This window comes from Oenanthe melanoleuca, chromosome 1A (genome assembly GCF_029582105.1).
Source record: "Oenanthe melanoleuca isolate GR-GAL-2019-014 chromosome 1A, OMel1.0, whole genome shotgun sequence".
In the NCBI taxonomy this organism is placed as follows: domain Eukaryota; kingdom Metazoa; phylum Chordata; class Aves; order Passeriformes; family Muscicapidae; genus Oenanthe; species Oenanthe melanoleuca.
Genome location: NC_079334.1, coordinates 60,055,376 through 60,079,628, shown reverse-complemented (window position 1 = coordinate 60,079,628; position 24,253 = coordinate 60,055,376). Strand labels below are relative to the sequence as shown.

At 36.9% G+C, this 24,253-nt stretch overlaps 1 protein-coding gene across 3 annotated transcripts in view; it reads left to right on the top strand.

Annotated features, from left to right (window-relative positions):
* The window catches only part of HGF (hepatocyte growth factor), a 56,795-nt gene that overhangs the window by 21,680 nt on the left and 10,862 nt on the right, over window positions 1-24,253 (top strand). For 2 of the 3 annotated variants that reach the window (XM_056516418.1, XM_056516420.1), the window contains exons 5-13: window positions 242-384; window positions 2,138-2,258; window positions 6,449-6,567; window positions 15,153-15,327; window positions 16,768-16,895; window positions 18,280-18,382; window positions 20,181-20,320; window positions 22,306-22,344; window positions 22,807-22,903. In XM_056516418.1, the coding sequence (XP_056372393.1) occupies window positions 242-384; window positions 2,138-2,258; window positions 6,449-6,567; window positions 15,153-15,327; window positions 16,768-16,895; window positions 18,280-18,382; window positions 20,181-20,320; window positions 22,306-22,344; window positions 22,807-22,903 (1,065 nt within the window). The remainder of the gene's footprint in view (window positions 1-241; window positions 385-2,137; window positions 2,259-6,448; window positions 6,568-15,152; window positions 15,328-16,767; window positions 16,896-18,279; window positions 18,383-20,180; window positions 20,321-22,305; window positions 22,345-22,806; window positions 22,904-24,253) is intronic. The other variant, XM_056516419.1, reaches the window with a different exon arrangement.

The following is a 24,253-nucleotide window of genomic DNA, read 5'->3' as shown; positions in this document are numbered from 1 at the left end:
TCTCTAGAGCACGCTATGGGCTAGACAAATTGTCCCAGATTTAGGCCATTTAGGTTGAGCAATCCCAACTGAAGATGTGTGTTTGTGTATGGACAGATATTTGGGTGTGTGCATTTGCTTAGGCAGGGTGGAGGGAGAAGGAAGCAGAAATGTGATTGTTTCTAACTGTTTGTAAAAATAGTATGATTAACCCCAACGTTTGCATGCTCTTATACTGTAATGATTGTCATTTTAAAACTAGCTTTTTGCCTTCGAGCTATCGGGGAAAAGACCTGAGGGAAAACTACTGCCGGAACCCCCGAGGGGAGGAGGGAGGCCCGTGGTGCTTCACCACCAGCCCGGAGACACGGCACGAAGTGTGTGACATCCCCCTCTGCTCGGAAGGTAACCAGCACAGCTGGCACAGCTGCACACAGCTCCCAGCAATCGCTCGCCCACCGCCTTTAGAGAAGGAATAGGTGATTTCTCAGCGAGAGTAACTCGTATGGCAAGAAAACAAGTTGATAGAGGAAGAGGAGATCTTGTGATGTTCCAGGTTTCAGGCTCAGCAGCTTTTTTCAGGTTGTGGAGGAGCTTGAACAATTAAGTTGTGCTGATCACAGAAATGTGACCCTTTTTTTCTGCTTGTCTAGTCCATAGTGAATCCATTAACAATTTCAGTATTACCATGTGATAAAATCATCTAGTGCCATTCCATGGTAAAATCAGCTTTTCGTCTTCTTTTTGATGAAAATATAGATGCTGGATTACAAGATGAAAGCTTAAGATAAGCATGCATTTTGCTTTTTGAATAAATACTGTAAATAAGTATAACTCTTTGCAAATCCAACCCCATTTGATTTTCAAGTTACAGAATTTGAAAGACACTTATATGCACCATTGCATTTGTTGACTTTTAAGTTATGTTCACCTCCAAATGAAGCTCTTATATCTTGCTAATCAGCCAATTCAGTTCCAGTCAATCAACCTATTTAAATCTTCAAGATAGGATGCCTTTAATTTTCCTGCTCACATGTCACATGCAATAACTAAGCTGTCCTGAGGAAAGGGAGAGGGAGAGAGGGAGGGAGTGAGGGAGGGAGACAGGGAGGGAAAGAGGGACAGAGAGAGGAAGAGAAGGAGGAATAGAATGATTTACAAAGAGCTTGAGAATTTGTTGAAATCTATCATTTAAAGATTAACTTATGTGTACTTCAAATAGGATACTTGACCTAGAGCTCACTTTAGGATGAAGTCTTTGGTAGCTAATGTTTTGTGATATCTGTAATTCCATAAAATAGTATTTTCTAATGATCCTTCCTTACAATTTTTGTAATTAGGGAGTATTTGAGCAGTTTGTCTGTAGATAATTTGTCAGTAGATAATTGTGGTGAAATTGTTTTATATTTTCAGACATTTAATTCTAAATTTTGTTCAACAATTCTTTGAAATTTCTTTGGTAAATTTTGCCCACTTTCCATCCATGCCCCCTACCCACTTTCCCAAACCAGGACTGAAAATGTATCTTAGTTTAAGCTGCCAAAACCCATTATCATCAACAAGATACAGTATCATACATAGCTGAAAGTGCTGGGTATATAAAGAGACATACTGTACTGCACTGAAATTGGGATTCCTCCAATATTCTGTACTTGATCTTGTCTTGTAATTATACTGTGACTTAGAGAGATTTAGAAAAAAAAAAAAAAAAGGTGCTTAATTTGATAGTATCACCTTCAAAAAATGCTTCTTCCTTAGCAATGTGTCTTTCTCTCTCAGTAACATAAGTCAGGTCAGTAAAAGACTGTTAGGAGCATGAATGCCTCTAGTAGCTCCCCTCTAGCTGCTTCAAAACTGCAGGTGTCCTATAAAGTGATATCAAATTTAAGCATCTGGGTTAGGGCTAAGAGACACAATTATATTCCAAAGGACATTACACATACCAATCCAATATAAAGATACCACTTATTAATACCTCTTTAGGTTGGTATCGTGATATAAGAGTAGGGGCACTTTGGATTTTGTCATTGTTGTTGATGATGATTTCTTTGGTTTTGTTTTTTTTTTTTGGTTTTTTTTTTTTTTTTTTGGGTTTTTTTTCTTTTTTGTGGTATAAGCCATCAGTGTATTACATGACTAGTATCTGTTTTTTTCCTAGTTGAATGCATGACCTGCAATGGAGAGAGTTACAGAGGGCCAATGGATCACACCGAGACAGGCAAGGAGTGTCAGCGCTGGGATCTTCAGAGACCACACAAGCACAAATTTCGTCCAGAGAGGTAACCTCTCCTCCTCCCAGGCAAGGCCATGTGGTATTACACACATTCTGGAAATTTGTTCAGCAAAACTAGCATTAGCTCAACTGAAATTTATGGAGTTCACCAGTTGAGGATGCTTGGGCTCCTGGCCCATGGTGTAGGCTGACTACTGACACGGTGGAGATGCAGGATGGGGAGTAGAGGCTGTTTTGTGCAGTCCTGGCTACATCCCGTGCCTGACTAGCGTACTAATGCTGCTACTGATTTAATTGATCAAAAATTCCTCCCTAGTTCATTGACAGTAAATAAATAACCTCTGAATATTTCTGTATATATTGATATGCAGCTGCAGTTAGCTCAAATACCTTAATCACACAGTAAATAATGTTTTAAAATTATAAATTTTTGTTAGATTTCTTAAGACAAGTAATGAATATAAACTTCCAATATTGTCAAATAACAATATCTTCCTTCTTGCAGTATTGAACAGCTTTAAAGCTATAGGTGACCTTCCATTTCATTCACATTTAAGTATCCAATTTGTTTGACCAACCTGTTTGCCCACTACATCTGTTTTTTCACTCTGGGAAAGGATTTAATCATTCTATTTAGCATTTTATGAACACTGGTTTCTTTATTAGGCTTTATATTTTTTTTTAATTTAGGCACTGATTCAGAGTGCCAAAAGTTGAATCAGAAATAGTAAGACAAATTTCATCCCTGTTAGAGTTTGTCCTAGAAGGCCAAATTCACCCAACTACAAAGGGTCATCTATAATACACACTTCTGAAAGTGTTGTGGGAAGGAATGAGTGAACATGGGTTAGGCCACACAGAAGGGGTCTTTGTTCATCTCAAACTGGACTACAGTTTAATTTTAGTTTTATCTGGATTTTGGATTAACTCCATTTATATATTGTTTTGAATAAACTTAGACTGCCAGATGAAGCCTACAAGAATCAACAAAATCAGAATGATTAAGACCTTCCACTGAAAGTACATTTTTATACGTTAAAGTGTTTCACCAAATAAAGCATTAATTTTATTCTAAGAAATATGGGTACTGGTAGATTTTGGAAAGCCTGATTATTCAGGCAAAATATTGAGGATCTGCAGTTTTGGAGCTTATGTGGTATAACCTATTTTTTCCCTTGTCTTGGATGATCTGCTTCATGAATAATAGCAGGCTATCCCATTGTTCTGCCACAATAAATATTTTGTATTAGCAGAGTGGAACTGAAGATAATCTGTTTCTGAGTTTTGCCATGCACTTATTGTGCATTCTAGAATAAGTCACAGAAACAGTTTTGTCCCTTGGGAGTGAAACGTTTATAGAACTCCTGGGTACAAACAATAATAATTTTACTGTCAGGAGGAAATCTCTTTTTTTTCCATTAATTTCTGATTGTTTGCAAAATGACTTTTCAGACTAACCACAGTCTTTCGAACAATTGTCTTCCTCTTTGAAATAATTCCTTCAGAGAACATCTTCTAGAGAATTTTCAGACAGTAATAAAGTGCTTTTTTTTGAATCAAAAAGCACCCCCTCCAGATTGAACTGACCTGTATGGACTTTCAGAAGAGTAATGTAGTCCAGCATATTTCTGATATACTGATATAATGAGCTCTGTGAATGGTCAGGTTTTGGTTTGCTGGGGTTTTGTTTTCATAGTCATGTAAGTTGAAAATAAGAGAAAAGGTCTGGAAGAAATGATCCATTTAAATATAGCAGTCTCTAGACACACTTACAGTATATCACTCAGGTAAAATGTAAATAACCTGGAAACCAGGAAAGATTATCTGGACATGTTTAAACCTATTTTCATTTATGGCTTCATGAGTTGGAGTGATGAAGAAAAGGAATAAAGATGGTAATCTTTCCAAATGCACCAGTCTATGTGCTGTTGGACAGTTCTTTTGGCTCAGGGTAAATACAGCTCACTTTTCTGTCACCTCAGTGAATTTTTCCACATTGACTCCCCTCAGAGTCAGTCATGTCTGCTTAGACATGATTGAAGAGAGCAGAAGGGATCCCCCAAGCAGCTCCTGCATGGCCCATTTTTAGCTGTTGTGGATGCAGAATTATATTCTGAAACTCCACTTCTCTTGTGTACTCCTCACAGGCACAGATATGCCTCAGGATGGAAGGAAAACCACTGAGGATAATGGCTTGGGCATAGAGCAGCAGAAGGGGGAAAAGTTGTTTTTCTTCAAACTCAAAGCTCAAACTCAAACATCCTGTAAAATATTTATTACTGGAGGAAAGTAAGAGTTGAAGTGTATCACAGGAGGTGAATAACTGCAGATATCCTTTCATTAGTACCCTCGTTTATAACTCCTGTATTAAAGTTTGCTTAATAAAAACTCAAATTTCCAGTCCTACATGAGTTTAAAAAAAAAAAATAAAACAAAGAGGAAAAGAAATTTTGGTTAAGAGCTTTTGATACTAAGTTTAATTTTATTTCCAGGAGAGCTGAAGATCAGCATCTGTCTCTTTAAAAAGAATAAGTTTTATCTCTTTGGCTAATACTTTCCTCCCTTTTCTCTAGAAACTGAGATAACGTTTTGATTTTGACACCAGATAGTATCTTGCTACTTTATTTCAGTTCTGGCAGTGATGTACAGCTACTGCTGTTTCAAGGAGGAAAAAACAGAAATATATAGAATTCTGGAAGATCCTTGACACATCAGGCTCTTGCTTAGGTCTAAGAAAGGGATCTGTGCCCAAATGTTCTGGGGAAGGAGGAGTGAGCACAACAAAGAGACAGCTCTCAGGAATCCTGCATAGCCTCACTAGTGAATTGTGTGGAACAGTTTGAAGCCCTGTTATTTATCTTATTGCTAATATTTGTTTCTTAAAGGTAACACTTTAAGGCCTCTTAAAGGCCTTTTTTATAGCAATTGTTGCTTGCTGGGTATGAAGGAAGGCAGAAGCCTCCCTGAATATGGGGGAAGAACTGACTGGGGAGTCTAGTTTTGCTTTAGAAAAGGACAAGTAGATCTAGTAGATGAAAAGATATGGCTCACAGGCACTACTCCAACCCTTGAAGGCACTCAAAGCTTGATGCTGGAAGAACATCAATACCTAAGTTTTAATTAGTAAAAACATTTTTGATATTTTAAATTCTACTTAAATCTTATCCTTGTCCCTTGTATAGTTGAAGTAACCTGACTTTTCGTAAGAAATGGGAGATCAAGTTGCAAATGAGTCAAAATTAGCATGATCATTTGACAGAAAGAGCATCCTATCAAAAACATCCACTTGTAAATCATATTTTCCTCTGCCTGTGTAAAGCACATCTGCTTGCAGTTGTAAATGGATTCAGGTTCCCAGGTAGTTAACTTCATTGTTCTCTAACATACTTTTCATGTTTCCCTCAGAGGCAAATCTACTTTTTGTTTCTTTTGCAAACATCTTTCAATAAAACTGAAAGGCCAAGACAATTTGTATTCGCCAAAGAAAAAAAAACAAACAACCCTCAATGCATTTATCTCCTTCAAGTTTACAGATGTTAGTGTCATGTTTTATATAAAAAAACCCCTGGATATCTTGGATATCTGTCTGATTGTCAGTGATGGCTGTAGGAATGTGGAAACACATAAATATAGCACATTATTATCAAGTCTTAATGAGATAAAGTGAGATGGATTTTATCTCATTATTTTTTCTCCTTTCTCCCAATGCTTGAAATGAGGGCATGACCAAAAATGAGCTCTGTTACAAAAATGGAGCTATCATTAGTAGCATAACTATTCAAAATAGCTTCCAGTTTGAACCCAGGGCTGTTGCACTGAAGAACCTGTTTTCTTAATGAGTCCAGCATGGCAGGCAGTATTTAGATAATCCACATTTAATTGATCTGATTCAAAACAAATGAGTGGCTTAAGTGTCTGGTCATTGGTTGACAGACACAAGAGCAAGAGTTTAGCAATTAGTGGAGCTGGCCTATCCGGTACCCTGTGCATTAGCACAGCAGGGAGCCCCTCACTGGAGGTCCCCTTCTGCTGCAGATTGGGGAAGTGTTTATATGTTATTAACTTTCTAACTGCTTTAAAAGCGTATCCGCATCCATCCTATAGGATCAGAGCCAAGGTTAATAGGAACCAGTTCTTGTTTGCCTCTGCTGAAGTCTGTCCTTTAAGTACCTCGTGGAAGGCAGTGCAGTGTTGCCAGGAAGGCTTCCCTGACACGTTTCTCTCTGTGGTTTGCAGATATCCTGACAAGGGCTTTGATGATAATTACTGCCGCAATCCTGATGGCAAGCCGAGACCATGGTGCTACACTCTTGACCCTAACACCCCCTGGGAGTTCTGTGCAATTAAAACGTGTGGTGAGTTCAAGCAAAATTTATTACTTCCTTTTCCTTTCCAAAATCTGGACACAGATATTTCAAGCAGTGTAGGACCACCGCTAGTTCATTCATTGCCCTTCACTGGCTTTTAAAAGTAACTTTCAAAGAAGGTCTCCTATAAACACTTTATATTTAATCTGGACAGGAAATAAGAGTTGTGTGCTACTTATCACTGGAATATGTGTATGTCTCATATACTGTAATTGCATTCAAATCTATGAAAATCAAGAACTAAAAAAGTGAGGCAACAAAATAATGAGGATCTCATGTACAGTATTAGTTTGGCCATGTTGGACATTTGCATTATCACTAGAGAGTAGCAAATATAATTTGGTGCATACACACAATCCCCCCTCAGTGTCCTCTGCTAATGAGTCTTCACTGCTTTGCAATTCTAGGCCTTGGGTCCTGCACATTATTCACTCTTGTGCTGAAGATACAAGTATTAATTTCCTCATGGGTCTGTCTGTGTTATTCAGCACTCCGTATCAAAGCAGTCCACAGGCAATTAATTTCTTTTCATCCATCAGCTACAAGATGGTGGCATTTGTTAACCACTCTTTAGAGACAAGAAATTGAATCAAAGTGGCTTGGAGGTGTACAGTTATTGAGTGCTGACTTTGACATACTCTTGCTCAGCATTTCAGAGCTTACTGCAGCATGTTATGTCTACAAAGTTCAGATCATCATAACTTTGGTGACAGCTGGGACTGCTGTATTTTACTGATAATTAGATGTCTTAAATGAGAAATAAAGGGACATTGAGGAAGGTAAAACTCTTGGACATTCCTTGAAAAGTTGCACAAAGCAATTTTTCTGGACTTTCATGGTAATGCTGGGGCTAAGGCAGATGGCAGAATGAGTTTTGTTGAGACATGCTTTAAACACCCAAGATGGGTGGTGGGGAAGAGGTAATAGCCCTGACATGAAACTTCTTTTGTGAGCAGTTACTGCCTTAAGAGGGATTCTCCCTCTTCACTCAGAATTCTAATCAAACAAATTATGCCATGTTTTCTGCCTGAATCACCAATAATTCAGAATTTTCTTTCTTTGGCTGTTCATAGCTTAGGCCAATTCTAATACCTTGGAGATTCAGTTTGGTCCAATCAATTTGTCAATTTTTGAAATCCAGGTGTTGAGTAAGAATATTCTGTACCTCCTGATGTAGAGTAATTTAACTTTATCTTATTTCATTGTAATTCCATTATTACAAGGTAGTTAAATTATCAAAATTATTCCACTGTAAAAAAGGCAAAGTTATTTTGTTACTTTGGGCAATGTCTAATCAGGCTGTCCAAAGACAGAAGAAACTTGGCAGGATGGCTGCTTGTTTTGGGTCAGGTACCCATTAACTCACACCCATGTTGAAAGTCTTACCTGTGAACTACAGGACTAATTCATGTCTTTGTATCTAGACTTACTGATAATTGATAAAAGGGAAAGCTCAGACTTCCTCCTTTGTGAACACAGATTGCTTAGCTGTGCAACCGAATCATCTTTCAATTTCTTAGTTACTCCATTAAGTAAGGAGCTGTTGCTTTGGATTTTTGGCCTGTGTTGGTTTGGGTTTTGTTTTGGTTTGTGGTTTGTTTTTTTAAAACTAAACTGTGCTTCCTACACTTCTCCAATTATTAGATAACGTATGAATCATGTGTAGTGTACTAGAACTGTTCTTTTCCCCTGGTAAATATGCTAGTATTATGAAAAAGTATTCCTAAGTTACAGCTGACTGTTTCACAAATGCAACTTTTATAAACCTTTATCCTTTGGCATTTCCTGAGCTGATGTGTCAGTGTTCTGAGGATTCACATCTGGCTTTGCTGGTCACGTAAGCTTACGCCCCATGCAACTTCCAGTGTCTACAGTCTGGCCTGAGCCTTTTAAAATGGTTGGGTGGGAAATCTCCTGAAAACTACTGGATTATCACCATTGTCTACCAAGTCATAGTAGAGGCCTAAAGAAAAGGTAAAGATCAAAATGAAATTAGAAACAACTCCAAAACACAGTGTAATGATTATCATATTGTGATGAAAACCTTTTGTCTCATTTCTCTGAAGGAACTAGAAATTCTTTCCTTCAGTTAGAGAGCATATTAAAATCAGTGGAAATGTGACATGTAAAACTGTATTTTCCCTGCAGAATACTGTATCTCTTTTGAAATTAATAAGGCAATCTATATGAGAAAAAATACAAAAGTAAGGGGTCTTGAAAGCTTAATCCAGCAGATATTTTCAAAGGGTTTTTCTCACAGGCATATGATATTGTCCTCTATGCAAGATGGAGTGATGCTCAATGCTTTCCTTTATAACCCAGTAAAGGAATTTATTGCTGATGCTACTGTTAAATCACCATCTTGATGGCCAGAATACTAAAAGAAAATATCAAACCCTGTTTTCAGTTTTCTGTCTTTCTTAAGGCTCATAAAAACAATCTGTTTTCCCACCTCCTAGCAGGGAGCCCAAAACACTTGGCTATTCTGGGTTTCAGTGGCTGCTCTGTGTTTCTGATGCTGGGGCTGTTTGCAATCTCAGAACACTAAAAAGAGAACATCATGAGTTATAGGTCTTTATAGCTTTGTGGTTTGGATTCTCACACAGGTTTTTAATTCCTATGCTGAAGACTGTTTATTTAATTTACAAGAAATACTAATTAGGAAAAATGCTTTGCAAATCCAAGTTCTTGGACCATGTACAAAAATGTAGGTGTCCTCTCTTTGGGGAGTGACCACAAGGCAGCATGCTGCTTGTGGCTTTTGCTACATGTCATGAGTGCTAGTGTGCTCTATAGCCAAAATGCTGACAACAGCTCATATACAAAATTTTCGGCAAAAAAATTGGTGGAAGGAAGCATTTAGAAAATAAATATGGTTTTAAGACTGAAGAGAGAGAGGGCATTGTAGTTTTACTTCCAAGCACAGAATGCAGCATAAAACACAGTGGCTTACAGCCAGGGCTGTGAGAAAGAGATGACAGGAGCAATTAGGAATTAGAGATGGCTCAAGCTGCAAAAACTGGATTTGGATTAAGACTTTGGGGACCCCAGGACTGGTTTGAAGTTGCTCACATATGTGTCTGTGGTTTTGGCTTGAGACAATTTTTAGTTAGAAGAGAGGATAAAAGGACAACTAACAGCAATGAAGAAGTCTAGGATGAAATGAAGAAATGGAAGCAGTGCCAGCAAACATGAAAAAGGAAAATTACTGTTATTTTGGCATGAATGAGAACACTGACTGCAGGAAAGACAGGACTAGGGAACTAATACTGCTTTAAAAAAAACCAAACAGATAGCAGCTTCTCTATGGATGAGCTCTAGAGATGTTCTGAGGCCCATGAAGAAAGCTACATATATCAGTAATTTGAGAACTGCAGAGCTTTTTGGAATTACTGTGCTAAGGACAATGTCTCATTGATGCCTCCTGCATGTCCAGCCCCACCCAGATGCTTTACTCTGGATTTTGCCTTTGCCACTAGTAGTCACTGACAGTAGTCAGGGGTGACCAGAGCCTAAAAAGCCTTGAGAAAATTCAACAAAGGGGAAAGTTTGATGGGGAAGAACAAGTAATGAAACACCAAAATCGAGAACCCAGATCTAAAATGAGCTGTTGCCACTTGCTCACTGCTTTTGTGAAGGGAAAAACCCACCAATATTAAATTATTCATTTTTTAGAAACAGAGATTTCAACTGCCCATTTGAATGCAGAGTTCTGATTGAAGATATTTGTTGAATCATTGCATGTAAGCAAATAAAATTTAGATTCATTTAAGGTTAATATTTGTCTAAGACAAAGATGTTTATAGGAAAAAGGCAGTGAAAAGAGACTGATATTTAGTAGTTGAAGAAGTGTTACCTTCCATCTTACTTTACAAAGAGACAAAGAATAGGTTCAGTGTTCACTATTTATACAACAATTTAATCCATATTTCCTCAAAAAGGATCCTTCTCAAATCCTTTTCATCATTTCTATGATAATTTGAAAGTGAAGTGTAACTCTAAATGTAATGAGATTTTTTTTTCAATAGACTTTAAATATTTTTTTTTTTAATTTAAAGTCTTGTTGTAGACATTGGAACAGCCTGGAAAGATCTCTCTGTTGTCATGGACAAATGAATTATATGTGTGGAGGTTTTAGGTGACAATGAATTTTTCAATACTGTGATTCTTGAGCTTGGCTATAATTGATTTCTTCACTTTTTCATATGTTTTTACTGAAAAAAACCAAAACACTAAAAATCAGTGGGGTTTTTCTTCCATTCTTGTACTGTGTCGTGGTACATTGAAGAAAATGTGGACAGGAAGGAGCTGCCACTAAACTAGTGTCCAGAACTGTAATTGCCATTGCTAAAGGAAGGGATGCCTGAAAGCAATATAACTGAGCATGAGCAACTTCAAAACATCACTCAGCTTTCTTACTAATATTTGCATGGATCATGTTTAGAGTAAACTTTTAAAATTGTTTTGTTACAAATCAGGGCACATTTTCCTTCTGTTGACTGACACTTTAGAAGAGGCATTGCATGAATATAAGCAAGAACAGGTATTTTCCTCATTATATAATTTAGGGCTCTGCTTCTTTTCCAGCTATGTTTTTTCCACAAATACATAGGTTGTATTGTCATGAAAGAACATGCACTCTCCAGAAAAATCTCTACCTTCTTTTAAGTCAGTATGATTCTCACATTTGACCTAAAGTTTGTGCAGGATTTTCTTCTGGGTCATTGGGATTAAAGTCAGAAATAGTATCTAGCTGGCTGCCTCAGCTGGGGAGTGACTCAAGCTCCTGCTGATTCCCTCATGCTGGCATTGCTGTGAGAACCACAACTAGAGAAGGCTATCTGTGGCTTTACACTCCAGGCTCTGCATAATGTTTCATCCTTTTACTTAAGCATCTATGAATGCATGAGCTAGCCTGTATTATTAAATTATGTATTCTGAAGTATCAAAAAAGGAGGGTTTTACCCTCCAAAGATATCTTTGCTTTATTGCCTTTGGTTGGGGACTTTACAGTGAACATGTGAAGGTAGAATTTACTAATGGGAAATCCCCTTATGTGGCTGTCTGAATTACATGTTTAATCTTAGTCATCCAGAATTTTAAAAAAGAAAAAAAAAGTCCCCACAAAGTTCAAAAGTAACAAAATGCTGCAAACAATTACCAAATTCTTCTGTTCATAATTAACTTTCTTACAGGAGTAAGAAGTGACACTCAATCCATAAATTATAAATAGCAGTTTTTTATAAAGGTGGTATTTTGTGTGACCTTTCTTTAAGAGTACTTTTAATCTCAGTTCAGTACTAAAAAAATTATTGAACTGAAGCAAAAAATCCTGGGAACTTCTATTATGAAATATTAGTAAGTACTGCAAAGTAAAGATTTCTTGTTGATTTTCAATTAAACTAACTAAATTCATATTATCTTCCTCATTGGAACAACCCCTTGGATTTTCAGATCTTAGTTTATATTTTAGAGAATTTAGAGGGATAAGGATAGAAATTCACTTTTATAGACTTTGATCTTGATCTTGATTTTGCCTTGTAAAAGAACTGGTGAGTGTGGTCTTAGGGCTCTTTCACCAGTGCTCTGCACATCTGATGTTCATGCTCAGAGTTATTAAATTTAGTTAATTTGGGATGTGGGTGATGAGTAATTAGCCTCAACAAGACCAGTACAGAATGGAGATGACTGTGTAAGTTGTAGGCTTGGACAGCCTGGGCACTTCTTAGTTTGGCAAGTGCTGTAAAATCTGCAGTGTCTGGTGAGGCAGGCACTGCTCCTCAAGCTCTTGCCTGCTCCTGTGCACATCCAGCCCAACTTTCATTAACAGGAATAGGGAGACTGTTCCCATCATGCCTCTTTGTGGAATCGACAGATGAATGAAGGATTTCTCAAGCCTTTATTGGTAAGTTCTGAGCTTTCTGTGAGACTCAATAGCCAGAATGAGAATTGGTTCTGAGGTCACAAGCTCTCAGAATTTCAGAATTAAATTTCAGAAATATTTTGGAGTCTCATTTTTCATGTTTTAAAATGAGACGTTTGTAGTATGTGTAGGTGGTACAGCAAGAAGAATTTTGGGAGGGTTCTGTGGACCTTTTGGAACAATAAAACTTCTTTATTAGTTAAAATATTTTAGTGATCTCTCTCATTACTAGAATTCTTATTGAGAGCTGCCACAAAGTAGTAGCAGATAACCATGTTGCAGATTTTTAAATAATTTCTTTCTTAATCATTATAGTGCAAATCTTTCCAGAAGTGGCTTGGCTGTGCAGGTACTCATGACAATGTGAAAGTTCTGCTGGTGCCTTTACATTGTATATTTTAGCATGGCCAAGTTGTAAAAACTGATCTACAGGTAGAGGTCACTGTCCAGACACATAATGTAAGGTTCAACAATGAACTGTGTGTATCTGCAGACATTCAAGAAGGAATGCTCTTCAAAATTACTATGGCCTTACTTAAATGAATTGATGCATTACTGATTTAATTTCAGGCATGTGATTAAAAAAACCCAATCCCATGTAATGATATATAAACACCAACTTAATTACTTTTCCTTTAGCATAACTGAGTACAGAGCAGGTGCCCTGTACAGTTCATTACAGTTGAAATAGTAACTTTTTCTGTATATATAAGGTCTCTGCAACAGCTTGTATTTGACTGGTTTTTTGTACATTATTGCTATTATTTAAGAAGACTTTTTGCTAAGGTTACATAGTTTTAATTTATTAATTGACTTAGGAAATATTATGAAGCCAGGATTTATGCTGAAATTTTCCATCTTAGGGAGCTCTTCTCCCCTTCACCCTCAAGTTTTTTCCCCAGATCTCTTTCATTTGTGTAAAGGAAATGCATGTGTTTTTGAAAAAGACTAATATGTATTTGAATGTGGCATAGCAATGTTCACTCTAATCGGCTTAGAAGCTATTTGAGAATATAACTCCATTTGTTTTCATATATTACTTATAATGGAAAACAGAAATATTGCAGCCATTTATTACTAAAAGTTGTATGACTCCATCTTTTTGTAGTCTAATTATTTAAAAAGTGGTGTATAAAGTTACTAGATGCAAGACTGTTTGATGAGTCCCCTGGAAAGAGTGCATTTATCAGCCTGCAAAAACCTCCTTGTGATACTTGCAGTGCCATATCCTTTTGACTTTGGAATGAGCTTGGAACTCAAAATCCCATTGAAACAGGACAACATTTGCCTTGGGAAGGAGGGACAGGAAATGAATTTGACCATGAAACACTGATTTAAAAACATCAACCAGATGAACAGTAAAAGGGATGCATGGATAAATGTATAATTCAACTGCACAACTTGATGTTATCATCTGACAGGGAAATGATCTTTAACGTCAAAGATCAGTCAGCAAATCAGACAAAACCATCTGTTATGACATTTGGTTTCCTTAAGATCCATATTTTCTCTGAGTTCATGGAACTGGCTCAAGTTACCAGGAGTGAACTACATTATGAGTAACATACAAATACTGTTCTATTCACTGGACCATTTGAAGAAAACTAATTAAAGAACTTTATTAGCATACTTTTTGCTGGCAACTAATACTTTTAAGATAACTAATAAAATTAGTCTTGTGGACAATAGCAATTACCAACAGATATGCAGTTACTTTAAAAATATTGCATTGGGAACTTCTGAGGATATTGCAGAAGAATTGCTCTTACTGCAGTGTATTTAGTTTTGTACTACTTTGTATATATCTGATGCAATATCTGTGCCATTAATTTGCAATTATGAAAATTGCATAAGAAATAAAAAGAGACTTTTAAGTTATGTGACTGAGTCATTTAAAAACCACTGTTTTTCTGAATTTAGTTCAAGACAGCCCACACCAGGGTGAGTGCAGAATATATCAACATCTGTAAGAGATCTTGAGTCTGATGAATTTGTTAGTCTTTAAAACATTTTTCTCTCTGTAGAGAATACTTATCTTTGATTTCAAAAGCTGGGCCTTTTTTCCCCCTCTTTTAACCATATGAGGCATAAAAAAAACAAACAACCTTCTAGGAGAGTTTAGCACATTATTTTAAAATAGGATCTATATGGTTTTTTTTATTGTTTTTTATCTGCATCTTTTTTTCCTGTGACCTGATATTCTTGGAATTCTTTAGAGAAGCCCAATTATATTTTAATCCTACAAATACGTGTTACCATGTTTAACATGTGGGTGGTCACTCCGTTTTTCAAAGCTGAGGGAATGATATTGGCTGAACTTGAGAGAGTAGCCAGGAATATCTTCTAACCTCCAATGGTACAGCACAGGCCAGGTGTCTCAGGCAAAAAAATATTGCAGACTCTTCACATGGAGCGGATAAACTAGCATAAAGCCTGGCTCTTGTTTTGATTTTGGATTTTTGGTGGATGTTGTAAATGTGAAGAGGAGAAAACGATTCTATAATCACATTGGCAATTTCACCAAAGAACTGCCATTACCATGACCTGAACGTCCTGTAATCCATGACTCCATCAGTACTGTGGAGCTCAAACCTGACATCCTGAGCCCTTCCTAAGAGAATGAACGAGCCCTTCTTGTCTGGCTCTGCAGAGGACAGCGTGGGGAACGGCACGGAGGCGCTGGCCACCACCACGGCGTGCGTCCGCGGCCAGGGCGAGGGCTACCGCGGCACGGCCAGCACCACCTGGAGCGGGGTCCCGTGCCAGAGGTGGGACTCCCAGCTCCCCCACCAGCACAACATCACTCCTGACAACTTCAAGTGCAAGTGAGTAGGGGCATGTGGGTGTTATTGCTGCAGTGGGGTAGGAGCTGAGGTTTAAAGTGTTCAACAGTTCGTGCTGCTGGAGCAGACCCAGCGCCCTTGTCCCTGCCCCAGGTGCTGGGGCAGCCGCTCCACCTGCTGAGGCTAAAACCATTTATGCCTGGGAAAATCAGACCTTCAGATCTCAAAGCAGTAGTTCTAGATGAACTTGTGTGAAAGCCTAGGGATTTTTATGAACTTTTCCTTCAAGACTGTATTCATCAATTCGATTGTGAAGTGTCTGGATGTGTTCCAGGCTGGGATCTGAATCCCAGCAGTGCTGGTGCACTTCCACTGGATTTTTTCATGGAACTAAAAATTATTCGCAGCTCAATTGCTCACTTGAATTTACTACGTCCTAAATATTACTTGTTATCTTCTTTGTGATGATCAACATTTATAATATTTGAAAACACTTTTTTAATGTTTCATATTTTAAATCCTTTTTCTGTCTCATTACTAAATACAGATGCATCAATAGGACTGCTTTTACTAGAGTGACCACTGGGCATCAAACCTTTCTGTCTGGTTCATAAACTTCCAAGGCATGAATAATCTACCAATTTTAGGCAGTTACCTAAAATTGTAATGTTCATTCAGTCCTTTCTTAAATAAGTAAACCTTGCTGACCAGATTGGAGCCACAGCCTAGTTTGCATTAAATATTTTATTGATGGGTAAATATAAGTAAGAATTACTGTATCAGACCCATTCTTTCCATAGTCTATTATCAGTAAGTGCTGCAGATGTGAAAAATACAGTGAAATATGAAGATGCACAGAACATGGCAACAACTGTCAGGAGACAGGGAAATAAAACTTACATTTAAGAGGTTTGAATATTTCATGAAAGCTGCAAAAGACATTTAAAGATGTTCCCTTGTGACTAACTTTTACTTTAAAGGTAACAGCTGTATAGAATTTCAACATACACTTTTTTTTTATTTTCCATGATTCAGTTTCCTAAATCAGTTACTGATAGTCTAAAGCACTCTGTATCTCTAAACTCAGCAGAACCATTCAAAGTACAGGGAGTTTTAAGCACTTTGGTACTGTTTGTATTTAAAAGCACTTGTAACATATTGCAGGTGTATCCAATGTCAGTTGACATGAAAAATTTAAAGGAGGATCATAAATGAAAATATTGATAATCTTCAAATGAAATCTTATATCACATCAAAACATATGTCTGCTGAAAATTAATTTCCACAACATATTCTTATTACATTTTTTTTTTTCTGGGCACTGTGTTTGTACTGGCTCCTCATCTCCTTGCACTTGACATTGATCAGTAACACAGAGGCCTGAATGAGCTTATATTTTTGTTAATTCACAACAAAAAACAATGGACCACGTTGGTGGGTTTAGGTTATCCCTGCTGTGAGCTAACATATTTATTTTTATAGGGATTTGAGGGAGAACTACTGCCGAAATCCAGATGGATCTGAATCGCCCTGGTGCTTTACCACTGACCCAAACATCCGTATCGGTTATTGCTCCCAGATTCCTAAGTGTGATGTATCAAATGAACAAGGTAACAGAGGAAAGGGTGGCAATGTGATTTTAAGTGAATGCCATACTGTTCCAAACATCAAGTAGGCAGCCTTGAAAACTGGGGAAGTTGTGTCTGTATTACACCTCTATGTAGTTCTGCTTTGGCTTATTGGCATGTTTGGGATTCATTGTGGTGTAAACAAGAGTCTCAGTTTTATTTGTGATTCCAGCAGCGAAAGCTGCAGCAAAGATTTTATGAAATCTGATTTTTAGACAAGTGCAATTATGTATCTGCTGTCCTTACCTTTCTTAGTTTGAAAGGCCTTTTTCTACAGCTGAGATTATTTCCTTGGTTCACAGTCTTTTTATAATTTCATATCAGGCTACCAAAAGCGATTTTTCCTCTTTTTATTTTTTGGATATACCTTCTTGTCTAGGAGGGATTGATCCTCTGAGTTCTTACCTACCTCTGCCTGTGAGGTTCATTCTGAGTCCTCAGGCAAATGTTTTTCCCATGAGGTTTTGGTATTACTGTAAGGAGTAATAATGCATCCTGAATGGATGTCAATCACAGCACAAACTGAGGCTAAGACCTCAGACCTATAACCCTACATCAGGCTGCATTAACATCTCCATCTTTAAATTTTAGCCATTTTTTCTGCAAATTTGAAAAAGTTGCAGTTGCAAGACTCATGTTAGAGAAAGAATAAAACTTTTATATTCAGTCTGTGTTTCTTGTAAAGTATCAATTATCAAAAAGTAAAAATACTGATGAATATGAAATTAAGTGCTTTATGCAAAATGTCTTTATAGTACTGATCCTTTTAAACAATTCCCTTGAAAAGTCTCAAAACGGATTGTGATAAAAGCTTATGAATTAAATATGACTTCTGCTGGAGCGAACAGGCAAGTTTTTGAATTACATTAAAATTAAAGTCATGATGGTTTTGTGATTTTGTTGCAGAAGTACTTAAGTCTAGAATTATATACTGTTGTCAGTATCTGGAAACTACACAAAGCTAAACTGAATGCCTGTTTTTGTGGAGGAAGGAATAGGGGACCATTTTTTCTTGGTTTTGTATAAACTAACTTCTGACAACTTTTAGGATATTCTGTGTGACCCCTCTAGTTAATCATAAACCAACTATTTATGAAAGAAATTTTCCAAGTCTATGTAAGACAAAATTTGAAATACTGCTGTATTGGGAATTAAGGTCTCAAATAGGAGATTATCTATGTAAATTTGAAAACTATTTTCCATTTTTCTTCTGATCTGATTTATACAATTGTCTTATTTATAGTGCATAACATTTGCTAAACAGTACATTTGTCTTTAATAATTTGGATTGCTGATGGAAGGAAGAGCTTTCTTCTTTGTTTCACAATCACACCCCACTTTTTTGTCCCAAATTTTTTTTTTTCAGATTGTTATCGTGGCAATGGCAAGAGTTACATGGGGAATCTATCCAAGACAAGATTTGGGCTAACTTGCTCCACATGGGACAAAAATATTGAAGACTTACGTAGGTGTGTACATGTTAAACAGAAAGAGATGGTTCAGTGAGTCCTGAATAAATACTGCCTCCAGATGGCAACTCTTTTTCATATGCATTGATTCTAAAGTAGCCCCTTATGCCCTGGAGCTTTTAATATCTTTGTTTTCCTAATCTTTGTTTTTATATTTTTCTTTTTTTCTTTGTGTTTAAATATATTGCACAATATGACTTTGTTTGGGCTGACCACTAACTGCAGGCTTTGGGACGCTTTTTAGTGTTTAGTTTGCTGACCTATTTTATCCCATCTTTGTCCTTGAAAGTTTGGTACAATGAGAGGATATCAGAAATGAGAGGCAATGGTTGTCTCATCAGCCTCATCTCATAGCTCTTGCTGCTTCAAGGAGGAGGTTGGACTTGAAACTACCTAATGTCCCTTGAAGCCTGAAATTGACTCTTTAGTCTACAATCTAGTGACACTGACATCAAATGGCAATAAAAAGACCTGCAATTTCTGTTGTTCATTATTACTTTGGATTCGTATTCACATAGTAGAAATTGCAAGTAAATTTATTTTTTCAAGGAAAATGAATTATCAGGACTATATATAAAAGAAGGGATCAAAAAAATGTTTTCCTATGTATGAGATATCACACAAACACACTAGTGGACATGATGAAAATAGTTTCTCCTTCATTTTCCTTTAGTTTCTGAAGCTGGTGTAGATGGGTCAATATTAGCTTTGGTACTTGTTGTAGAGTCACAGTGCTGAACATATAAGCCATTGTCCTTTGGAAGGGCTGTGTAAGTCAGGAAGTCAGCCCTTGGGAAGCTGTATTGCAAAATGCAGACTTCAGTGACCATGTCTGGTGTCATCACCTGGACTACTTGTGTTTCTTCCCACAGATGGTGATAGAGAGGATACATATTCCAGTGTTCTGCCCTTGTAAGGGAAGCAGAGGTTTAAACTCCTGCTTTCTGAGAAGCATAAGTCTTAGTTTGCTGTGGATGAGGCAGTATAAACCTACTGGATGCTTCATGCAACTGCAATCATCTAATAGAGCACAGATCAGCCTTTCTTTTCTTACTCCCACACATTTTCCATCTGGGAACTTCTTTGGGGAGTTATATTCTCACTCCAACAGTTTCTCTGGTTATGGGTGATCTAGAGGGAGCATGCTTGGCTGGTTATGAACTGAAGGAGCGTACAGCTGTAACTGTGGAAGCCTGTAACCTTGTATCTGACAAGCCAAAAATAAACATCTTCCTCTTCTTCAGGTTTTGGCCCCAAAATTTCACCTCTAAAGCGCTTCACGTAGGTTTGCAGCTTAGGTGACCTAGCTCTGCAGTTTGTCTGAGCCATTCATCTTTCTCCTTGCCTGCTGCTCATCCTTTCTTAGTTTGCCTTTCTTTTACCTTGGATTCAGCTTTGTGGATTCAATGCTCCCTTGTGCTGTTAACCTGCAGGTGAAGGTACCTGTGCACCCCAGAGAGGACTGCAGATTTACTGAGGGCATCACAGGCACTGTTCTAATCAGTATAATGATCCCTCTTGAGGGTATCTAAAGATTTTAGCTTGAGTGAGAGATCTAGAAGCCTCCCAGCTGTCCAGTGGACACAGTGCTTAAAATATCAACCAGAGGAAAGCTGGACCCAGATCCAGAAAATATTTGGGTCTCATCTTCCCTTTGATTTTAACCCACCCTAAACCCTGACCTGTAGGCTTCTCAATCAGCTAATAACACAATATGGAGAAAAGCAACATTTAACCTTTGGAAATCTGGGCTATAGAATAAAGCTTTTCAACACTTTGAATTTTTTTTCCCCTGTAGGCATATACAAATATTCAGAGAACCAGATGTTAGTAAACTGAAGAAAAACTATTGCCGCAATCCAGATGATGATTTTCACGGTCCCTGGTGTTACACAGATGATCCTCTTGTTCCCTGGGATTACTGCCCTATTTCTCGATGTGAGTACTTGGCACGCTGCTGGCACTGTCAGCTGTGCAGTCCTAGTGAAGCCACGGTGTCACATGCCTGTGCACACCTTCCTGTTGTCACTTGTGGCAGCAGAAAATGTGTGATTCTCTCAAGAATGCGTGACTGAGGAGGAGCAGACAGAAGCTGCTTGTGCAATATATGAACAAGGGGTTCTTTTCCTTGACCAGCTTGGAGATTTCAAGACTTATTTATGCAGCAGGAGCACAAAGGGGCTATTACAGATGGTCAAACATTTTCCAGCAGATCTAGCTATTGAATGAGGGTTGGACGGAGACAAAGAATTGTCTAGCGGTCAGAATGCTGGCTGTGGCCTCAAGAAACCCAGGCAGAGTTATCTTCTGGGCTGCAGGCTTCAGAGACTCTTTGTGTGATCTGTCTTTGTAAAGTTAGGATAACTCACTGTATGTAAGCTGAAGTGTATATGTGCTATAAAGATTAGATTCTGCTTTCGGATGTTTATGGGATGATTTAACTCCTGGCAAGAATTAGGAAAATCATGCCTCCAAAGTTGAATGTTTAAATCTAAATAGCTTAAATAAACAGAATTAAGAATCCTAGGGAATTCAGCAATAAACTGATGACAAGTAGAAAAAGATAGTTTTATGCTGAGAAATGTGCAATTCACATTTATGTTCAAAATCTTTCTTTTCAATTCTTATTTCTAAGTTACTTTGCTGTATGTCCTGGGAGAATACTTAAATGGTAAATCAGGCTTTTGAATGCATGTCTGTGATCTCTAGAGGTTAAGGATAATGTTACACTCATTCCTAGAGGCAATCTGCTGCATTTCCTCATAGTCTGAACTCCACCATCTCTAAAAGTGGTATTTGAAGTCTCAGGTGATATTTTGGCATCTATGTGAAGAGTAAACAAAACTGTGCAAAAGGTTATTTATGTCAATATAAATGAAGAGTAACAGCTGAAGAAATATTTTTTTATTCACTTATTCTGAGTTCATTATTTGGATCTGTGAATTCCTAAGGATGAATTCTCAGCAAACATTTGTAGGGTATCCAGAATTGGTGAGTAGCACATTTCTGCAAACACCAGAGTGGGGACATGCCAGTTTTACAATTGTAACTCATATGTACTAGCATTACAATACTGTATAAATATATATGCACATACATACAGTTATACATGTATGTATGCACATAGAAATTTCACTATGTATATATATGTATATGCATATAGATATAACTGTATCTATATATATATTAATATACCTATATATATGTGTGTGTGTGTGTGTGTGTATACACACACATATTTTCTTTGTGATGGAAATCAAGTTGGATGAGACTGTTTAAATTTTCCTTGTGCAAGTTTTAGCAGCTATCCCTGTACCTCCAGCTCATAGTGCTGGGTCACTCTGTATATGTCACTGAAGGTAAACATTTAGAAACAAGTTAAAGCAAACTTGTAACTAATTTTTTTTTAATTTGGACTAGATGGAAGAACTGAATCAGATTTTAGGACAAAAGTTTTGATAAGAATAAATTTTTACTGATAAGAACTTAAAAGTTCTTTCAAAGGTTTTTAAGGAATTGAGAATTTCTTTCAGTCTTCTTTGAATTTAATCACAGGATTCTATAGTTCCTGAAAGCTTATATAAAAGTGATAACTTCATTTTTCAGCATTTGCTTGTTTGAATGAAATATGTAAATTGAACATGATAGGCAGCCTGATGTCTTCAGGATTCAGCCAAGAAGAAAAATGCTTGACATTCCAAACAAAATGTTTATTTCTCATTTCATTTTATTGGAATAAAATTCTGCCCTCTTGTTAAGCCTTAGTGAATACTGCTTTTGCAGTATATTGAAGAAATCATTGAAGTTTAAAACTCTGTGAACCACTAAAGTTAAAAAATATGTCATTTGCTGTTGAATTTTATTCAATTTTTAAATGTATTTTAATTTTGTATTATGGCTATCTTATGTCTCTGTCTGTCTAGGTGAAGGTGATACAACTCCTACTACAACCAGCTTGGATGGTAAGTAAGTTTGTGTATGAACTGTGCAGTGCATGACTATCCTCTAGATCTAGACACTTTTTTCCTATTGGGGAAAAATAAAGATTAGTTAAAGTTATAAAAACCCACTGACTGAGCAAAATTAATTTATAGAACAAAAATGAGGAATAGCTTTATTATACTGCTTTATCTATTCTCACTGTCATGCCAGTAGTGAGATTTGGTAATGAGTTTCAATGTTTGCTTTTTAACTATGTAAATCTCAAAAAACTATTTAAATTTATGTATTTTGTATTCCCTATGGATATTTAAATAGACCTACTCAGCTTCACTGAAGTAGTTTTGATGGCCTAGAAATATATTCCATTAGCACAGGAAAGTTAATACATAGTAAATATTGATCTTCTTGTGGTCCTTATATGCTACTGTGCAGGTTTCCTACCACTGTTTTTAGTAAAATGTGATCTCTGGACCTGCTTTCAGATACTGCCATTCCTTGTGCCTCAACAAAACATTTGAGAGTTGTAAATGGAATCCCAACACAAACTAACGAAGGATGGGTGGTTAGTTTGACATACAGGTAACTATCACTTTGATTGGAAGGGCAATGCAACTACTGGGATATTCGGTTTAGGATTGTAGAAAATGTTGACCACAATAAAAATATTTCTATGTTGCAGTTAAGTTCTGTAAAAGCAGAGAATCAGCATTCTTCTAATGTCAGGTGATGCCATAGTATTCACTCTGCTAGTGAAATAGTTTATATGTTTGTTATCACTAACTTGTACACATGAACCTGCAAAGCATTTGTAGTATTCTGCTCTTTCAGTTAGTTACTGCAGACCTTTTCATAACATTGGCTTCACATTCAGCATTAAACTGTTCATTTTTGAGACTGATAGAAAAAAATTGAATTTCAGATCAATATTTTCACTTTGAAAGTAGGAACTATAAGGAAATCCTTTTCATCCTGTAAAGTTAGACCCTGACACGTACATCTTGTGTATAACACATGTATTACATTATGGCAGATCTTTGCTGCTGTGTAAAAGCCAGAACACAGAATGGCTATGTTTCCTATGTTCTTTACTCTGGTTCATAACTCATCAGTTGGAAGTGTGAATCATTAATTTATAACAGGATATATCTCATGTATTGGCCCTGGAACTTCTATCACAAAAAAAAAAAAAAAAAAAAAAAAGTCTTTTGTCTGCTGGGCCAAACTAAACTCAATCTACTGACTTATGATTCACCATCTCTTTTAAAGCTATGTTGTAAAAAAGGTATTAAATGAAAAATGGGAGTAAAGGAAAAGATAAAAAATATATTCTCTACATCTCTTCATTGCTAGAGAAGCTCAGGGGTGAGGGGGAGGAGGTGTTCTTCCCTGTTCTTCCCATCCCTGGTAATCTTTGCACTGTTTTAAAAGTAGCCTTGATATTTGGTGAACTTTTAGACAGGTAAGGTGAATTACATCTGAAATTTAAATGGCTATTTTTAGGGTAGTTGAACCTGGATTTTCTGCTATGCAATAAAATTCCATGAAACATGAGTGATTAAATGATTGCAGATCCTTTTATGAATAAGGGATTCCTGGAATACTCCAGCAGCAAAATATATTTTGAAGTATTACACATGGGCATAAAAATGTAGTTTTGTTTTGTATTGTTACCAAGGAAGCAAAGAGAATATTGTCTGAAACAAAATCTTAATGATTTCTGACCTTTCTGCAAGAAAGCCTAGCTGTATACTCCAAAATGGAATTGCTGTGTTTGAATGGTGAGGGCCCAGTGAAACTTAGAAACTATTCCTATTTGGTAACCAAAGCCCACCTCTAAATCTTAAACTGATCAATGAAATGTTCTTGTATAACCAATTCAGATTCTGTAACCAAGTGTATTTAAGTGTATTTAAATGGATTTCATCTGTT